The following is a 17,668-nucleotide window of genomic DNA, read 5'->3' as shown; positions in this document are numbered from 1 at the left end:
ATTAGGCGGAGTGAAAGGAGGAGATCTGAAGCCCAGTAGAAAACATAATATAAGAACATAATAGTTTATATTTTTTATTTATAGTCCACCTTTAAAAGGCGGATTACAAAATCACATAATAAATTAAACATACATATAAAATTAAAACAGCAATACACATTGTACCTGGACCATAACGTCCATGTCTCCTTTCACAAAATAAGTGCCTTTTCAACATCCAAATTTGATTTTACAAAATAAATGACGTTTCAGCAATTTTTTAAAAAAATAAATAAATCTCCCTGTTTCCTTATATAAACTGGAGGTTTATTTCATTCTACAGGGCCTACACCCAAGAGGTGTAGTTGCTCTAGTTGCCTGCAATCTTAGCTCTTGCCACGTTGGAATAAATAGGTTGCAGTGTCCAGCAGAATAACTTTTGAAGGGGGACATAAGGTGAAACACAATCAATCAAATATCTTGGAGACTGTTGATGTATACTCAGATAACAGTTTATATGCACCCTATATTCCATTTTAAGCCATTAGAGTGCAATATAGTATGATGACACATGATCACATTTTGCCACCTCAAACAGGGCCCGAATGATGGATTTCTGAGCAGTGGCGTACCTAGTGACACCCTGGGCCCATCATTTTTTGGCACCCCCCATCTGTACGAAAAACATGATTTTTAGTAACAAGCCACACGTCACATATGAGTACCTAGGAAAAGGCAGCATCTTACATACTGCAGTGAGAAGTACAACAGCAATACACCCATTGTAAAACTAAACAAGCCAGACTAATACAGATCAATCCTGCAGTCAATCCTAACAGAAAACCATGCCTTTCGAATACACAGAACACAGAAAACACCTTCGCCTAGTATGGAATAAGTAATCACAAACTTACCCCTCCCCCTTTTACAAAACTGTAGTGTGGATTTTAGCCACGGTGGTAACAGCTCTGACGCTCATAGAATTCTGAGCATCAGAGCTGCTACCACCACGGCTGGCACTAAGAAACGCTCCACAGTTTTGTAAAAGGGGGGATAAAATAGAAATACATAGACAAAGGTTAAATTGAACCAGCAAGAAGCTGGACTCTGCATACAATGCAATACCACAGAAACAGTGACACATGTCTCCTAAAGCAATAAATAAATAGAAAATTTTTGTTCTACCTTTGTCTTCTCTGGTTTCTGCTTTCCTCATCTTCTTGTTACTCTCTTCTTTCCATCCACTGTCTGCCATCTTCTCTCCTTCTATTCCCCTTCCAGAAACTGTATGCCTCCCCCTTCCATCTCTCCTTTCACCCCATTGGTCTGGTATCTGTCTCCTCTCCTTCCCCCCTGCTCTGGCATTTCTCTCTCCGCTCCCTTCCTCCTGTTCTTCCCTGGTCTTCCTTCTCAATTTATTTTCTGCCTTTGTCTAAATTATTTTTTACTATTCAGTCCTCAATTTCCCTCTTTCACTGTGTCTACCTATAGCTTGCCACCTCTTTCCCTCACTCCTTCCAGTAACTAACTCTATCCTCTTCCCTCAATCCTGCATGTGCCCTTTTTTTCTTTCTCCTCCCCACTTCCTTCCAGCATCTGCTCCCCCTTTCCCTCACACTTCCATTCAGCAGCTGTCCTTCCTCTCCCCCACACTTCCATTTAGTGTCTGTTTCCCTCTCTCTACCCCTTCCATCTACTGTTCACCCTCTATCTCACCCCTTCCATTCATTGCCCTCTGTGCTCTTTCTATCCAGTGTGCACCCTCTCTCGCTCTCTCTCTCTCTCTTCCATATGGCATCTTCCCTCTTTCTATGCTCCTTCCATAAACTATCTATCCCGTGCCTCTTCTCTCCTTTGTACATGATTGATTTCAACTCTGTCACCTCTCCGTTTTTCTCTCCCTGTCACCACCCCCTCCCCTATGCTCTGGCATCTCTCTCTTCTCCTTTCTTTCCTTCCCACCTCACAGTCTGGCATCATCCCTTCCTTGATTCCCGGCATCTCTCTCCTTTCCTTTTCTTCCATCTATCCCTCCCCCTCCATGCTCTGACATCTCCTCCTTCCTTTCCCCCTTCATTTTCCCTTGATCTGGCATACCTTCCTCCTTCCCTCCATGCCCTGGTGTCTCTTCTTCCCTTTAAGCCCTGGCATCTCCTTTCATTCCCTCCAGTTGGGTAGAGCAACACTCTCCCCAATTCTCTCCCCCTTTGCTCCCTTTCCTCCTTCTGTCACCCAAGGCCTGGTGTCCTGAACTTCTTCGGGCAGCAACAGCATTCACAATTCACTGCTGTTGCCGGCTTCAGGCCTTCCTCTCTGTCGGGTCCTGTCTTCATGAAAACAGGAAGTAGGCAGGACCCGGCAGAGAGGAAGGCCTGAAGCCGGCAACAGCAGCAAATTGTAAACGCTGCTGCTGCCCGAAGAAGATAATGGCACCAGGCCTTGGAGCACCCGAGGCAGACGCTTCTCTCCCCTCCAGCCGAACCCCCGCTGACCCTCCTATCTCTCCCCACCACCAAGTGAACCTTTCCGACCCTCCCAGCGAGAGCAGCAAACCTCCCTCCAGTAGCGTTGGCTGCTTCGCGGCTTTCTCCTGCCAGTGCAGTGCCGCTGATGACATCATCAGTGACACGGCAGAGGGAGGAGAAAGCCGCGAAAAAGCCGACGCTACTGGAGGTTAGGTTTGCTGCTCTCGCTGGGAGGGTGGAAGCGCGATAGGGACCGGGCTGGCTGTGCACCCCCCCTAAGGCTGCACCCGGGGCGGACCCCCCCCTTGGTACGCCATTGTTTCTGAGTAACTTGTAGTTGAAGAAATGCCCAAGAGTACCAAGGCTTGACAGGACAATTGCCTGAAAAACATGCTTATAATCATTCCCAGACAGGCACGATCGAAGACTATTTATTAGCCGCAGCTTAAAATAAGTCTTCTTTATCATTGCCTGTATGTGTCCTTTAAAGGACAACTGTGAATCTATGAGAATAGCCAAATATTGAGTCTCAGATGAAAATGTCATAACTGTGTCCAATGCTTTTAAAGAGGCTGTAATATCAATATCAGGGTTTTTAGACACACATTACCTTTGTTTTTGCAATAGTTAACATTTACTTATTAACGTCCATCCATACCTTGATCTCAGCTATAATCTTATTCAACCTTGTGATAGACTGCATTAATGGTCCATCAATTGAGGAAAAAAAAATTGTATGTTATCTGCCTACAATCTATACTCAAAGTTTCTGTGACAAATTGTCTTAGCTAGAATCTACGTAAAGATCAAAAACAAATAACAAATCCTTAGACTTCTCTCCCCCCCCAAAAAAAAAAAACCAAACAAACAACTTCATTAAAACCTGATCCCTCCTAACTCGCAGGCCTTCTGTTTTTTGAGCCCGGGGGGGGAGGGTATTCAGCTTCATCCAAATCAGGTCAGCAGTGGTTTGGTACAGAAAAATTACATGGAGAATCTTTGAATCTCAGGGAGATATAGTTAACTTTTTTGCACTAACATTCATGATTTCACATCCCCTTAATTTTAAGAAAACATTTTTGCAAAACATATTTCCATTTTAATTAAATGAATCTGGTATGCTGAGAAAATTTCTTTACAGTTCCGATCTTTTCCTTCTGTCAGGATAAATGGAGATCAAACCATTACCTCAGCAGAGCTATGGAATCTGCTGGTCAACATATAACTCTGGGAATAGTTACCCATTGAATCTAAGTGAAATAGACATGCCTCTGGAAGCTCATCATTGGGACAGTATATGGTATGGCCTAAATAAAGAAAAAGATATAAGGAAGTCTAGTTTCAAGATTTCTGGGAGGTTTTTTTATGGAAATGCTGTTTATATGAAGTCTGCTCCCATTCAATGCCTAATACATTGTCTCTGTAGCACAGGAATACATCCTTTCCAGGGCAATTTTGATAGCTTGGACCAGTTGTAGTTCAAGCAGTGTAGGCTAAGCTGTATTCCCTCCAACAAAAAGTAGATTATTTCCAAGTATTCAACCCTGATTAAGCTGCTTCCAGAGCAGTTTGTTAGGACCAGAAAGAATGTAGTGGTTTCTATACCAGTTTAAGCTGTGGTTTTGACTGTATGTATATCACTCTAACTCGCTCAAATTTTGTTGTATCATAAGCCTACTTATAAAAAAAAATATTCTAGCCTTGTTTCCCCACTGCTAAAACAGGATAACTTGAGTCTGAATTATGCTCTACCTGCATGTCTCAGGCATCTGGAAGAAAGCAGTATTATAGGTATCTGCCAGACTTATAGCAAAGATTTATAGAGTATGCTACAGATTTATTGCCTTTGGGCTATGAACTGCAACTAAAATGAGATGGTACTCAAAGTCATCTTTTATGTAACATTTTAAGGCCCCATAAAAATGGCCTTAAACTGGATTCCCAGGCTAATCAAAAGAAGTGTGGCAGTGTAGTACCAGCAGAAGAGTGTGGTAAATGGACAGAGAAGCAAAATGAGGGACTCTGGCTTATAATAAGCTCTGGACAAACTCATGGTTATCAGTGGCACAGGGCATCATCTGCTGATATATGAGAAAGGTGACATCAGATAATCATCTACCTCTACTGTGTGCTTTCTAAACAGGTCTCAGAATAATTACTGCCCCCTAGAGGGAAATGAGCTCTTCAAATTCCATTATAGGGATGAGGTTTGGAGTAAACACAAACAAAGCCCTCTGAGACTCTTGTGCAATGATTAAAAAACTACCAGCTTTTGCTACAAGCAACCTTAAGGCCTCAGTATGTTTTATAGGTCTCACATTTTCCCCAAAGCATCAAGTTCTAGTAGTCCTAGTACATAAAAAGAATGTAAGCATAGCTGTTGAGACAGTTAGTTGTTCTCCCATGTCATTTTACCCTGGAGCTCTAGGGCCTGAACCCCCTCGTATTATCAATGTTTCATAACCATCATGGGCTAATGTTTTGACTTACTTCATGCCCCACACTTCACCATCTAGATTTATCATGGCAAAACTGATGTAAGCCACTTGCCCAATAGAAGGCACATCAGATAGCCTTCCCTATGTTCAACCAAAGGAAAGTGATCCAGAAGACATTACACCAGGGGTCTCGAGTTTTTTTTTTTTAACCAAAGAGAAATTAAAGAAATATTTAACCAAAAAATACTCAGAGTTCAAAAAAAAAAAAAAAATGTTCAAAAGAGGGATGCTGGCACTTTATCCCTTCACAGACTTTCTGTTCCAATATGACAATTCTTATGTTCTTATGACTATTTATAACTGATACCCACTTCCTCTTATTGAGAAGTTTCTAGAACATTTCCAGTGAGTTCAAATTTTCACAAAGCTCAGACTTAGATGGTTTTATAACCTCATCTACATATGGGATGATGACAAGTGGAAGGTGCTTTCCATACTCAATATGGATATTTTGAAGATTTTATAATGCAATTTAATTAAGAAATGTATCAGCTGTGTGCCTGTACCTGTACCAAGTAAAGGCAGGTATATCCAACAATTAAATTGCATAGTATGAGGGGATTTGTTTCTTTGCATGTTACTAACATAGCTTCACTAGTGTGGCAGAAATTTAATGTGCATACAGTAAAAGATACTGCATTCCTTGTTGTACATTTTATCATATGCATTACATTTTTATACCCCTTTTTTACCATGATTTTTATTGTATATGCAGCCAAAACTTTTAAAGCATTTAAAATATGTAAGTAAAATAATGTTACTGCAATTTTAAACTTAAAACATCTTTTATCCCAGGATAATGACTGTTTTTATTTATTTTAATCCAGGGACCTTGCTGCAAGAAATTGTTTGGTAGGTGACAATAACATTCTGAAAATCAGTGACTTTGGTATGTCTCGTCAAGAGGATGATGGAATATATTCATCTTCTGGCTTAAAGCAGATTCCCATCAAGTGGACTGCTCCAGAGGCTCTCAACTATGGTAAGAAGTTATAGCATATAGGTAAAAAGTTGGTTTTGTCCACATGCATGCCGAGGGAGTAGCCACGATTTCCCAAACAGAATTTACCAATTCCAATGTTATATTCCTGAAGTTTTGTCTGTTCCGTATAATAGTTTTCCATATAATAGTTTTGTCTGTTCCGTATAATAGTTTTCCATATAATAGTTTGCCCTGATCATGCAATTCAATATGAGCTCTGCGTTTGACTTAGTAGACCATGGGAAACTGCTACAATGCTTAGATGCAATTGGTATCAGAGAAGAGGTGCTAGACTGATTTTAAGGTTTCCTTATGTCTCACACCTATCAAGTACGTTTCAATTACGATCTCTCTGATACCTGGAGCAATCTATCTGGCGTGCCGCAAGGGTCACCACTATCCCCATTGCTTTTCAATGTCTACATGTCTTCATTAGGTATGCAATTGTCCCAGCTGGGGATAAAATTATTTAGCTACGCAGATGACTTAACGATCATTATCCCATTCACTAACTCTCTCTCGGAAGTCACTTCCCAAGCAACAGAAGTACTAAATTTGATGGAGCAATGAATGACAGAATTCAGACTGAAACCTAACTCAGAAAAAACAAAATTTTTTGTAGCTTCGCCACACCCACTTGATACCAAAACATCACTATGCATCAATAAACTCAGTTATCCTATTCAATCTACTATGAAGGTACTGGGTGTAACACTGGACCAGAGCCTGACCATGAAAGACCAGGTGGACTCCATAATCAGAAAGGGTTTCTTAACTCTCTGGAAGCTTCGGTCCATGAGAGCATATTTTGATGAGTCATCATTCAGAATTCTAGTACAATCCCTCATAGTCAACTTGATTATTGTAATATCGCCTACTTGGCAGTTTCCCTGAAGAATATGCGGCGACTACAACTAGTGCAAAATACAGCGATCAGACTGATCTTCGGGTTGAATAAGTTTGACCATGTTACACCTTCTTACCGACTTCTGCATTGGCTGCCGATAGAGGCACATGTGAAGTTCAAGTTTGGCTGTTTCTGTTTTAAGGTACTATTCGGTTTAGCCCCTAAATACATAACTGACCTTTTCTCTTTCTCAGCCAACAGACATAAGAGAAGCTCATACTTAAATTTTGTTTCCCCTCCGGTTAGAGGATGTAAATTTAAAAGACATCATCAACATCTCCTCTCACATCAGGCACCATTATAGGGTAAAGATCTAGAACAATTGCTTACGTCTACTACTTATGGGGAATTTAGGAAACGCCTAAAAATATATCTGTTCATAAAATACTTAGGCAACTAACCTGCACAATCTCATTCCACAATAACTGATTCCTAGAGCTGTTAATCACTAGCTTTTAACTTTGTTAAATCCACTCAATTTGTAGCATCTTTCGATCAATGTTAACCGGCAGAACATTGTTAAATCCACTCAATCTGTAACATCTTTTAATTATTGTAAATTGCATAGAACTTCACAGTCCTGCGGTATATAAACTGTTATATTATTATTATATGCAGATTGTGTTATCTGGCTTGGTTGTAATAGAGAAAGATAAGGCAAAAGAATATATTTCTTTTCCAAGGTTAAATTCAATTGGTATCACATATACAACCTTAGATAAACATATTATTCCCGTTTAGGACCTCAGCGGTGCAAGCTGTGAGAGCATTTCATTCACAGAATTGTTTGCACTAAAGTCTTCATTGGTCTTATTTTATATATATATTTTTAATTGTTTTTCTTATTTAAATATTTTAGTTATAGAAAAGTTAGAAAAGTACTCATCTCTTTTAGAGAAGCATAGCAGGGGCTCTTCACCAACATAGGCTATGTTTCGCCCAGGGGGCTTTATCAAGGTATTTTCCCCTGACAAAAAGAAAAAAAGAGAGTCACCATAAAATGTTTCAATCATATCATTTTCCCTTATAGTTTGCAACTAGCCCATATAGACATATCTTCAAGCCCATATCGGTAGCCGAAAAAACAGTTTATAAAGAAAGAATCAAAGAATCTTAACATATACCTTTGTTATGCCGGTTCCATGAATACTGCCGATAGTGTTTAAAGCAGAAACATGGCGGCGGCGTTTTTTTATCCCAGGGGGCAACGTGATGATCTCATACAAACGTACCCAATCAAAATCCCAAGACAACAGAGGGAGATTTAAACTAATGTCATCCATTCAACTTCAGAGTTCAGACCATTCGGTTTAACAGTGTTCAAAGAAAAGATCAGTTGTTGTTCTTTAAAGTTTAAACGCTCTACATGGTTCCCACCCTCCCACCCTAATTCGATACATTCAACTATTCTCCATTTTAGATCTGTTATTTTATGCCTCATGACCTGTCAGTGTTGCACGAGTGGCGCTTCGAGACTTCCGGTATTAATTTTGGATTTATGCTCCGTTAGCCTAACCATAATTTTTCTACTAGTTCTTCCAATATAGACAAGGTCACAGGGGCATAATATCGCATATATAACGTGAGTACTGTTACACAAAGTATTTTTCTTTAATTTAAAAGTCCTCTAAGAACCTGGGTCAGTCCATTCAGGGCCAACAATTGCTTGTGAGCACCATTGACATTGCCCACAGATTTCCTGAGAAAACTGTTGCTCCTCTGCAGCTTCATTTTTTTCTTCAAATTTTTGTACAGACAAAAATTCTCCAATAGTTCGACCTCTCTTAAAAGAGACAGTCGGATATAATTGAAAGCAGGGGTGCAGCTCTAACACAGGCCAATGGGACTTAATACTTTGAAAAAATCTACTACTTACATCAGTATAGGGAAGCACACAGATCATATTCTCATCAATCTCATTTTTGTTATTCTTACTTTCTTGAATCAGTAAAGATCTATTAGCATACTTAGCACGAAGGTATGCTTTCCTGATAGATTTTTTCGGATATTGTCTCTCCTGAAATCTCTGAGTCATTATGTCTGACTGTTTTTCAAACTCATTTCGATCAGAACAAATCCGTTTAATTCGCAAGAACTGACTCACTGGTATGTTATATTTGAGAAAGTATGGATGGTAGCTCGAGAAATGTAAAAAATTATTCCGTTTAACTTCCTTCCTATACAGAGTTGTTTGAATTGATTGATCTTTAAGAATCATTACATCTAAATATGCGATCTTATTAGGATGAGCTGTCATAGTAAAGGTGAGATGCGGGTCCAAGGTATTCATCCATGTGAGGAAATATTCCAAATCTACATATGATCCACCCCAAAAGATCAATATGTCATCCAAATAGTGTTTCCATAGTTTGACATTTTGGAATATTGGTGCAGAGTATATGTAATTTATTTCTTATATATGTAATTTATTTCTTATATACCGCTACATCCGTTAGGTTCTAAGCGGTTTACAGAAAATATACATTAAGATTAGAAATAAGAAAGGTACTTGAAAAATTCCCTTACTGTCCCGAAGGCTCACAATCTAACTAAAGTACCTGGAGGGTAATAGAGAAGTGAAAAGTAGAGTTAGAGGAAAAATAAAAATAAAATAAACATTTTAACAAGACAGCATTGATCTAAATACTTTGGAAGGTAGAAGAGAGGAGAGAAAGGAATAGAAGCAGAAGGGGGAGCCATTGAACAGTAGAATTCTGGAGAAATTTAAATGATAGAAATAGAACAAAACAAAGACAAAAGGCAAAACAATAGATAAGATTAAAGATAAATCATAAGCTGGAAAGAAAAATAAAATAAAACTTTGTCTTCAATCCACGGTTTCAGCGTCAGTGATGAAGTGGAGCAAGTAAGTTTAGGAGGAGCGATTGACGTTTCCAGAAAGGGCTTCTTCAGGGAAGAGACTTGGCAGACAGTCCCAGGATGCCTATGTCTCCTCCCCTGCGATGTTCTCCCATCCATGCATTCCCTCCCAGACACACTGCCCGTGCCCCAGCCGCTCCAAGGAGGCTGCCCCAGATGAGGCCCACGGTGAATGCAGGATTCTCTCCTCTGCGGGAAAGCCGCCCGGAGCCGACAGTCGATCTTCTTAGCGGATTGCATGGGGGGAAGAGTTCACACTCTTGGTAGGATCGGGTCTGTGTGCTCTCGGTGGTTGTGGCTGGTCTCGTTGCTGCTTAGGTGTAAAAGCAGTTGATCTCCACTGCTGCTGATATTTAAAAGCAGGCAGATTGATCTCTCCAATGGACTGCAGGGGGAGGAGTTCACACTCCTGGCAAGATCGGGTCTGTGGGCTCTTGGTGGTTGCGGTAGGTCTCGCTGCTGCTTGTATGTAAAAGCAGTTGTTTTTCTACTGCTGCTGATATTTAAAGCAGGTAGATTGATCTCTTAAACGGGATATAGGGGGAGGAGCTCACATGCCTGGTTGGATCGGGGCAAGGGCTCCTATTATAGGCAGCTGGTCTTGCTGCTACTTAGGTGTTAAAGCAGTTGATCTTCCTAGCGGACTGCAGGAGGTGTGGAGCTCACACTCCTGTCATGATCTGGTCTATGGGCTCTTGGTAGTTGCGGTTGGTCCCAATGCTGCTTAGGTGTAAAAGCAGTTGTTCTCCCACTGCTGCTGATATTTAAAAGCAGGTAGATTGATCTATCCAATGGAATGCTGGGGGAAGATCTTATATGTCTGGCTGGATCGTGGCAAAGGGTTCCCGGTAGTGGCGGCTGGTCCTATTGCTGCTTAGGTGTAAAAACAGTTGATCTTCTTATCGAATTGTAGGGGGGGGGCGGATCTCACATTCCTGGCAGGTTCGGGTTATATCTGATCTGATTCAAATTTAGAGACATAGAGATTAGCGACCGAGGGTGCTAGGGTTGCCCCCATCGCGACTCCTTGAGTCTGATAGTAAAAGTCACCTCGATACCAAAAATAATTTGATCGAACTACTAACGTAGCTAATTTCATGAGCCAATCTGTTTTAAAACGGCCCAGGTCCATATTCTCCAAGGTTTCTTTAACAATCTGTAAAGCAGCATGTTGAGGTATTTGGGTATATAATGAAGTGATATTGAGAGTAACCAAATAGGTAATTTCAGAGATATTATTCACAGTCTCTAAATTCCTAAGCAGATGGGCAGAGTCTTTCAAATAAGACGGAGCTTTCTTTACCTCAGATTTCAAAAAATGATCTATAAATTTTGACAACGGTTCAAGAACCGAATTCCTGGTAGAAACGATAGGGCGCCCTGGCGGATTCTTAAGATTTTTATGAATCTTTGGTAGTAGATAAATTTTTGGAGTGGAGGGATACGGTTCCATAAGGAATATAGCTTCTTTCTTCGTAATCATTTTCCTTTTAGACCCTTCCTCTACAATTTCCTTTATCTCCATTTTCAGTTGTATTATAGGATCTTTATCTACTTTAGAATAAGCAGCTGTATCTGCTAGTTGTCTTAAAACTTCTTTATGATAATCAGAGCGATCCCAAATAGTAATAGCCCCTCCTTTATCTGCTCTAACAACCAACATATCAAATTTCTTTTGTAGTTCTTTAAGAGCCATAGCCTCGTTTCTAGAGAGATTAAACTCTCTATATTGGGAAGAGTATATCTTCTCAATATTAGCCAGATCTTTTAAGACTAGATCACGATATGTGCTCAGAAAAGGAGGCAAAACTCCTGGCGGACACCATCTGGAGTCATTTTTTAGAATTGAAACATCCACAATAGGGGGGTTTTCAGCGAAAAAAACTTTAAGTTGAAGTTTACGGAAAAATTTGTAAAAAGCAATCCTCATCCGAAAAGGATCATGGGCAGTCGTAGGGACAAATCCCAGTCCATATTGTAGAACCTGGGTCTGATACGCTGAAAGTGAAACAGAAGAAATGTTTATTATTGTTGATATCGTTGGTTCGTTCGTGTTCGGACATTCGGTCCTTGAATATCCTTCGGCTTCTGCATTTGTCTTCCTCTCCCTTTCGACTGTTCTCCTTGACGAGATTTTCCTAGACCCTCCGTTGATCCTTGGGTCCCCACCGAATCACTTCCATCATCACTACTAATATCTGTAGTTCCTGAAGAACCTTCAAAAGCCACTTGTTTATTCCCAGTTTGAACATTAGATCTATCTTTAGATATGGTATTTCTATTCCCTACTTTTTTCATCCATGTGTAGACCCTATCTTGTTGGTAGTCGCGTTCATCGCGCTTAAATTTTTTAACTTTACCCAGCTTCAGTGTATCTTTAAATTTCGCAATGGTATCATCTAGAATTTTTCTTTTCTGTATATTCTCTTCAGCTGATTGTTGTTCCTGAGCAATGACATTATCTATAACTTTGATTTGTTCTTTAATATCATTTTCCACATTGACTGTGGTCTCTACAAGTAAAATCATTAGATCTCGACTACATCTATTTAAAATAGATGTCCATTTAGAACATAACATAAGAACATAAGAAATGCCTCTGCTGGGTCAGACCCGAGGTCCATCGTGCCCAGCAGTCCGCTCACGCGGCGGCCCAACAGGTCCAGGACTTGTGCAGTAATCTTCTATCTATACCCCTCTATCCCCATTTCCAGTAGGAATTTGTCCAATCCTTTCTTGAACCCCAGTACCGTACTCTGCCTTATAACGTCCTCTGGAAGCGCATTCCAGGTGTCCACCACACGTTGGGTAAAGAAGAACTTCCTAGCATTTGTTTTGAATCTGTCCCCTTTCAACTTTTCCGAATGCCCTCTTGTTCTCTTATTTTTCGAAAGTTCGAAGAATCTGTCCCTCTCTACTCTCTCTATGCCCTTCATGATCTTGTAAGTCTCTATCATATCCCCTCTAAGTCTCCTCTTCTCCAGGGAAAAGAGACCCAGCTTCTCCAATCTCTCAGAATATGACAGGTTTTCCATACCTATTATCAGACGTGTTGCTCTCCTTTGAACCCTCTCGACTAATGCCATATCCTTCTTAAGATACGGCGACCAATATTGGACGCAGTACTCCAAATGCGGGCGCACCATCGCCCGATACAACGGCAGGATAACTTCTTTCGTTCTGGCTGTAATACCCTTTTTGATTATACCAAGCATTCTATTCGCTCTCTTAGCGGCCGCTGCACACTGTGCAGACGGCTTCATTGTCATGTCCACCATTACCCCCAAGTCCCTTTCCTGGGTACTCTTATTCAATAACATCCCTCCCATTGTATAGTTGTACCTCGAGTTTCTGCTCCCCACATGTAATACTTTACATTTTTCAATGTTGAACTTCATCTGCCATTTCGCCGCCCATTCTTCTAATTTGTTCAAGTCCCTTTGCAACTTTTCGCAGTCCTCTGTAGTCCGAGCTCCATTAAATAGTTTGGTGTCGTCCGCAAATTTTATTATCTCGCATTTCTCCATAAAGGATTTATTCATGAGAAAGGTCTTAGGTTCTTTAAGGATCCTTAGTCCTCTCGGAATCATGGCTCGCCGTAAATATTGAACCAATGTGCTTTCATGCAACTCAGCTCTAATTAGTCTTTTCCATGCTGTCTCAAGATATGACCAGGAGTTAGATGGTATACTGTCTCCCATATCATCCATCAGACTTGGCCGTTGCAAAATCTGTTGGAATTTTTCTTCCTAATATCCCTCAAAGGGGTCTTTTTGGGCTGCCATCTTTTTTTGTTATAAATACAGAAAGATAAGGCAAAAGAATATATTTCTTTTCCAAGGTTAAATTCAATTGGTATCACATATACAACCTTAGATAAACATATTATTCCCGTTTAGGACCTCAGCGGTGCAAGCTGTGAGAGCATTTCATTCACAGAATTGTTTGCACTAAAGTCTTCATCGGTCTTATTTTATATATATATTTTTAATTGTTTTTCTTATTTAAATATTTTAGTTATAGAAAAGTTAGAAAAGTACTCATCTCTTTTAGAGAAGCATAGCAGGGGCTCTTCACCAACATAGGCTATGTTTCGCCCAGGGGGCTTTATCAAGGTATTTTCCCCTGACAAAAAGAAAAAAAGAGTCACCATAAAATGTTTCAATCATATCATTTTCCCTTATAGTTTGCAACTAGCCCATATAGACATATCTTCAAGCCCATATCGGTAGCCGAAAAAACAGTTTATAAAGAAAGAATCAAAGAATCTTAACATATACCTTTGTTATGCCGTTTGTATGAGATCATCACGTTGCCCCCTGGGATAAAAAAATGCCGCCGACATGTTTTTGCTTTAAACACTATCAGCAGTATTCATGGAACCGGCATAACAAAGGTATATGTTAAAATTCTTTGATTCTTTCTTTATAAACTGTTTTTTCGGCTACCGATATGGGCTTGAAGATATGTCTATATGGGCTAGTTGCAAACTATAAGGGAAAATGATATGATTGAAACATTTTATGGTGACTCTCTTTTTTTCTTTTTGTCAGGGGAAAATACCTTGATAAAGCCCCCTGGGCGAAACATAGCCTATGTTGGTGAAGAGCCCCTGCTATGCTTCTCTAAAAGAGATGAGTACTTTTCTAACTTTTCTATAACTAAAATATTTAAATAAGAAAAACAATTAAAAATATATATATAAAATAAGACCGATGAAGACTTTAGTGCAAACAATTCTGTGAATGAAATGCTCTCACAGCTTGCACCGCTGAGGTCCTAAACGGGAATAATATGTTTATCTAAGGTTGTATATGTGATACCAATTGATTGTAATAGACTATTAGAGGTGGTAATTTTAAAGCAAAAGGACTAAAATGGATTTAAATGTACTGTCGTTAACTGTGGATTACCTTTTCTTTGGTTGGATTAACTAACAAATCCCCCTTTTAGAAAACCGTGATAGCATTTTTAGCACAGGCTGGCACGCTGAATGCTCTGCGCTGCTCCCGACACTCATAGAATTCCTATGAGTGTCGGGAGCAGTGCAGAGTATTCAGCGCGCCAGCCTGCACTAAAAAACAGTATCAGTTTTGATAAAAAGGAGGGAAAGGTGCTTTGTCTAACAGTTGTTTGAAATTTGTTAGGACCCACAGTTTTAGGGTCTACTTTATGCTAAGCTTTATTTAGGAAAAAAAAAAAATCAACAAAACTTTAGAAGTCAGTTCACAGTTCTCAAGAAATCCACACTATAAAATCAGAAGCCTATTTTAAACTGTGTTTTCCATTGCTAGCACCTATATAGAGAAGATTTTTGCCCTGGAAATGTCCATATTTCCCAAGGTGGAGTTTAAAATTGTAATAAAACAGATTATACTTTTCAAACATAGAGTCCGATTTATAAGATTTTAATTCACTTCAAATTTTTTTTTTTAATAAATCTTTATTCATTTTCAAATCTTACACCAAGTGTACATTGTTCATACATAAAATTCATACAAATCACTTGACATTCTTATCAATTATTGTCTAAAAACATATGAGTATTCCCTCCCCCATCCAACCCATTCATCAAGAATAAACACATTGAAAGCATAACTAATAATCTTTATTCTATGTGAAATTTATTTATTTTTATTTTAAATTAACATTCTTTGATAGGAAATACAACAAAATTTACAGCCAACTTCCATTGGATAATACAAAAATAATAATAGGAAAATATTATATCACTATTACAGTCCTCAACTGATGAAGGACAAGAAAGAAAAAATCCTAGTGAAAGGAAATTACATGTAATTATTAATAAAGAAATAGAGCAGAAATCCAGCGATTTTCAATTTTGGATTTAAATTACACTGGTTCTTCCTGAGCTGTCATCAAGATCCCCTTACCCTCTAGAAAAACCGCAACTGTGCACGATCAAAAAAATATATCTATTATCTTGATAAGAAAAAAAAGTTTACATGGAAATCTTAATTGATATACAGCACCCAAAGAAGTAACTTGATTGCAGTAAGAAAGAAGCTCCTTCCTTTAAGCTTGGGTCCATTTTGATACGTCCGGAAACATATATATTCTTTCTCCTATAAAGGATACCTGCTTCAAATTGTAATAAAGTTTTAACACCATCTCTTTGTTTTGATGAAATACAAAAGAAACCAAAAGTGTAGCTCATCCAGAAAGTTCTATATCCAATGATTCTAACAAAGCTGAAATTTCCATGTCTTCTCCCACCACCTTTAGATCCTTCAATAACCTGTTCTCACAAGTCCCACGCAAGTGCCCTGAAGTTTCTCGTCTTACACATCTTCCTGTTTCCGCCTAGGTGGCTCACGTCAGAAGTGAAGCTTCGGGGCAGTCGTGCAGGACTTGTAAGAAGGTTGCCGTGTCCAGACACCTCAGAAAGAGAAAACTGTGAAAAGCACCCACGAAGCTGAAGGGAAGGGAGGGAGATGCCCGGACCATGGGGTCCCCTGGAGCTGTGAGTCCCAAGCCAGCTGCCCTGTCTGCCCTCCCTAACGTCGGCCCTGCCTGTATCATCCCCTTCGCAGCTCCCAGGGTGAGCCTACCAGCCTCTTCAAAGCTTCCTGCAGATAGGGCTGCTCCGACTAGAACCTTCTTGCCGCCAAGTCCCTCCTTATGATGTAACTTCCTGTGAGTTACCTGCGGCTAGCTGTGGGTAACAGTCACTGTGTCATTTTCTAATTGTGAGCTCATTCGAGCAGGGATTCTCTCCTTCATGACCCTGTACAGTGCTGCATATGTCTGGTAGCGCTCTAGAAATAATAGTAGTAGTAGTTGTAATTATCTCTGTTCAACACCTTCCCAGCAATCCTGTCTTACAGTTAGTATTCAGGGAATAAAGTAAAGACCATCCTGAGGGTTTGAACCCCTCTCCATGCCACCTTCCATGTAGCTTTCCCTGCTAAGCTACAACCTCCCAGGCAGGGTTTTGGTCTTTACCTCAACTGTACATATATGCCCATGGACTAACTCCAAACCCTGCTGATCCCTGTACAAGTCTATTCCCGGGATGTTAATGAAGTAATTGTATTGTAATTGGAAGATGTACTAACTTTTGTATGAATAGTAATAAATGAAATGATGTCATGAAGCTAATAAAATGGACTGCCATCCATAGTTCAGTTCAGATTCTGCCAGCTAGCAGATCACTAAGAGCTCCATAAGGCCTTATTGTTTTAACCTCAATTTGTTTGGTTGTTATTCTTTGGTCTCTCTCTGAGATGCAAGAAAGGGCTGAGTGGGATAGGAAGTTTGTCCATGTAGTTTTTCAAAGCAATCAGAACCCTTTTCCCTAGCTATCTCTATAGGGATAGTAAATTTCATGCCCATCTTGTAGCTCAGTGGCATTTGTTCCAGGAGACTAATGCGGCTCATTTTGATACCCCATCATTAGCTTGGGAGACTGCGAAGGCTGTTCTTCGGGGAGAGATCATCTCTTATGTTAGTTTTCAGCATAGGGCGCGTCAACGGGAGATGCTTCTTTTGGTGTCTGGTCTCGTCGCTGCATCGCCACTATGGTCATACGCATTCTCTTGGTGATCGGGCCCAGTTACTGAAGGCCCAATGCTCACTTAATTCTCTTTTGCATCAACAAGCGCAGCGGTCTAAGGAACATTACCGATTTCTTCTTTACCGTTTTGCTAACAAGAGTAGTAAGCTTTTAGCAAAATTAATGCAGCAAAAGAGAGGTAGTTCTCGTATTGCCACCCTGATGGCGCCAGGGACTGGGGTGATGCATACTGATAAGGATATCAATCGGGTATTTCGGGATTTTTTTGCACAGCTGTACACTTCTCCCTCTGGATTCGCGAGGGATAGGGGCAGAGCCAGACCGCGAATGACGAAAAACCGCAAATATCCGGCTCTGACCCTCCCTCCCGCATTCCCGGCCTTACCTGGTGGTCTAGCGGGCTTTCGGGGCAGGAGCGAT

The 17,668-nt window shown here is 40.1% G+C and overlaps 1 protein-coding gene across 2 annotated transcripts in view; it reads left to right on the top strand.

The window, feature by feature from the left end:
- The window catches only part of FER (FER tyrosine kinase), a 304,375-nt gene that overhangs the window by 265,150 nt on the left and 21,557 nt on the right, over positions 1 to 17,668 (top strand). For both annotated transcript variants that reach the window (XM_033929145.1, XM_033929146.1), the window contains exon 18: positions 5,770 to 5,924. In XM_033929145.1, the coding sequence (XP_033785036.1) occupies positions 5,770 to 5,924 (155 nt within the window). The remainder of the gene's footprint in view (positions 1 to 5,769; positions 5,925 to 17,668) is intronic.

This window comes from Geotrypetes seraphini, chromosome 1, assembly GCF_902459505.1.
Source record: "Geotrypetes seraphini chromosome 1, aGeoSer1.1, whole genome shotgun sequence".
Lineage (NCBI taxonomy): Eukaryota > Metazoa > Chordata > Amphibia > Gymnophiona > Dermophiidae > Geotrypetes > Geotrypetes seraphini.
Note: the sequence above shows the minus strand (reverse complement) of the source record. Positions and strands in the feature narration are given on the sequence as shown.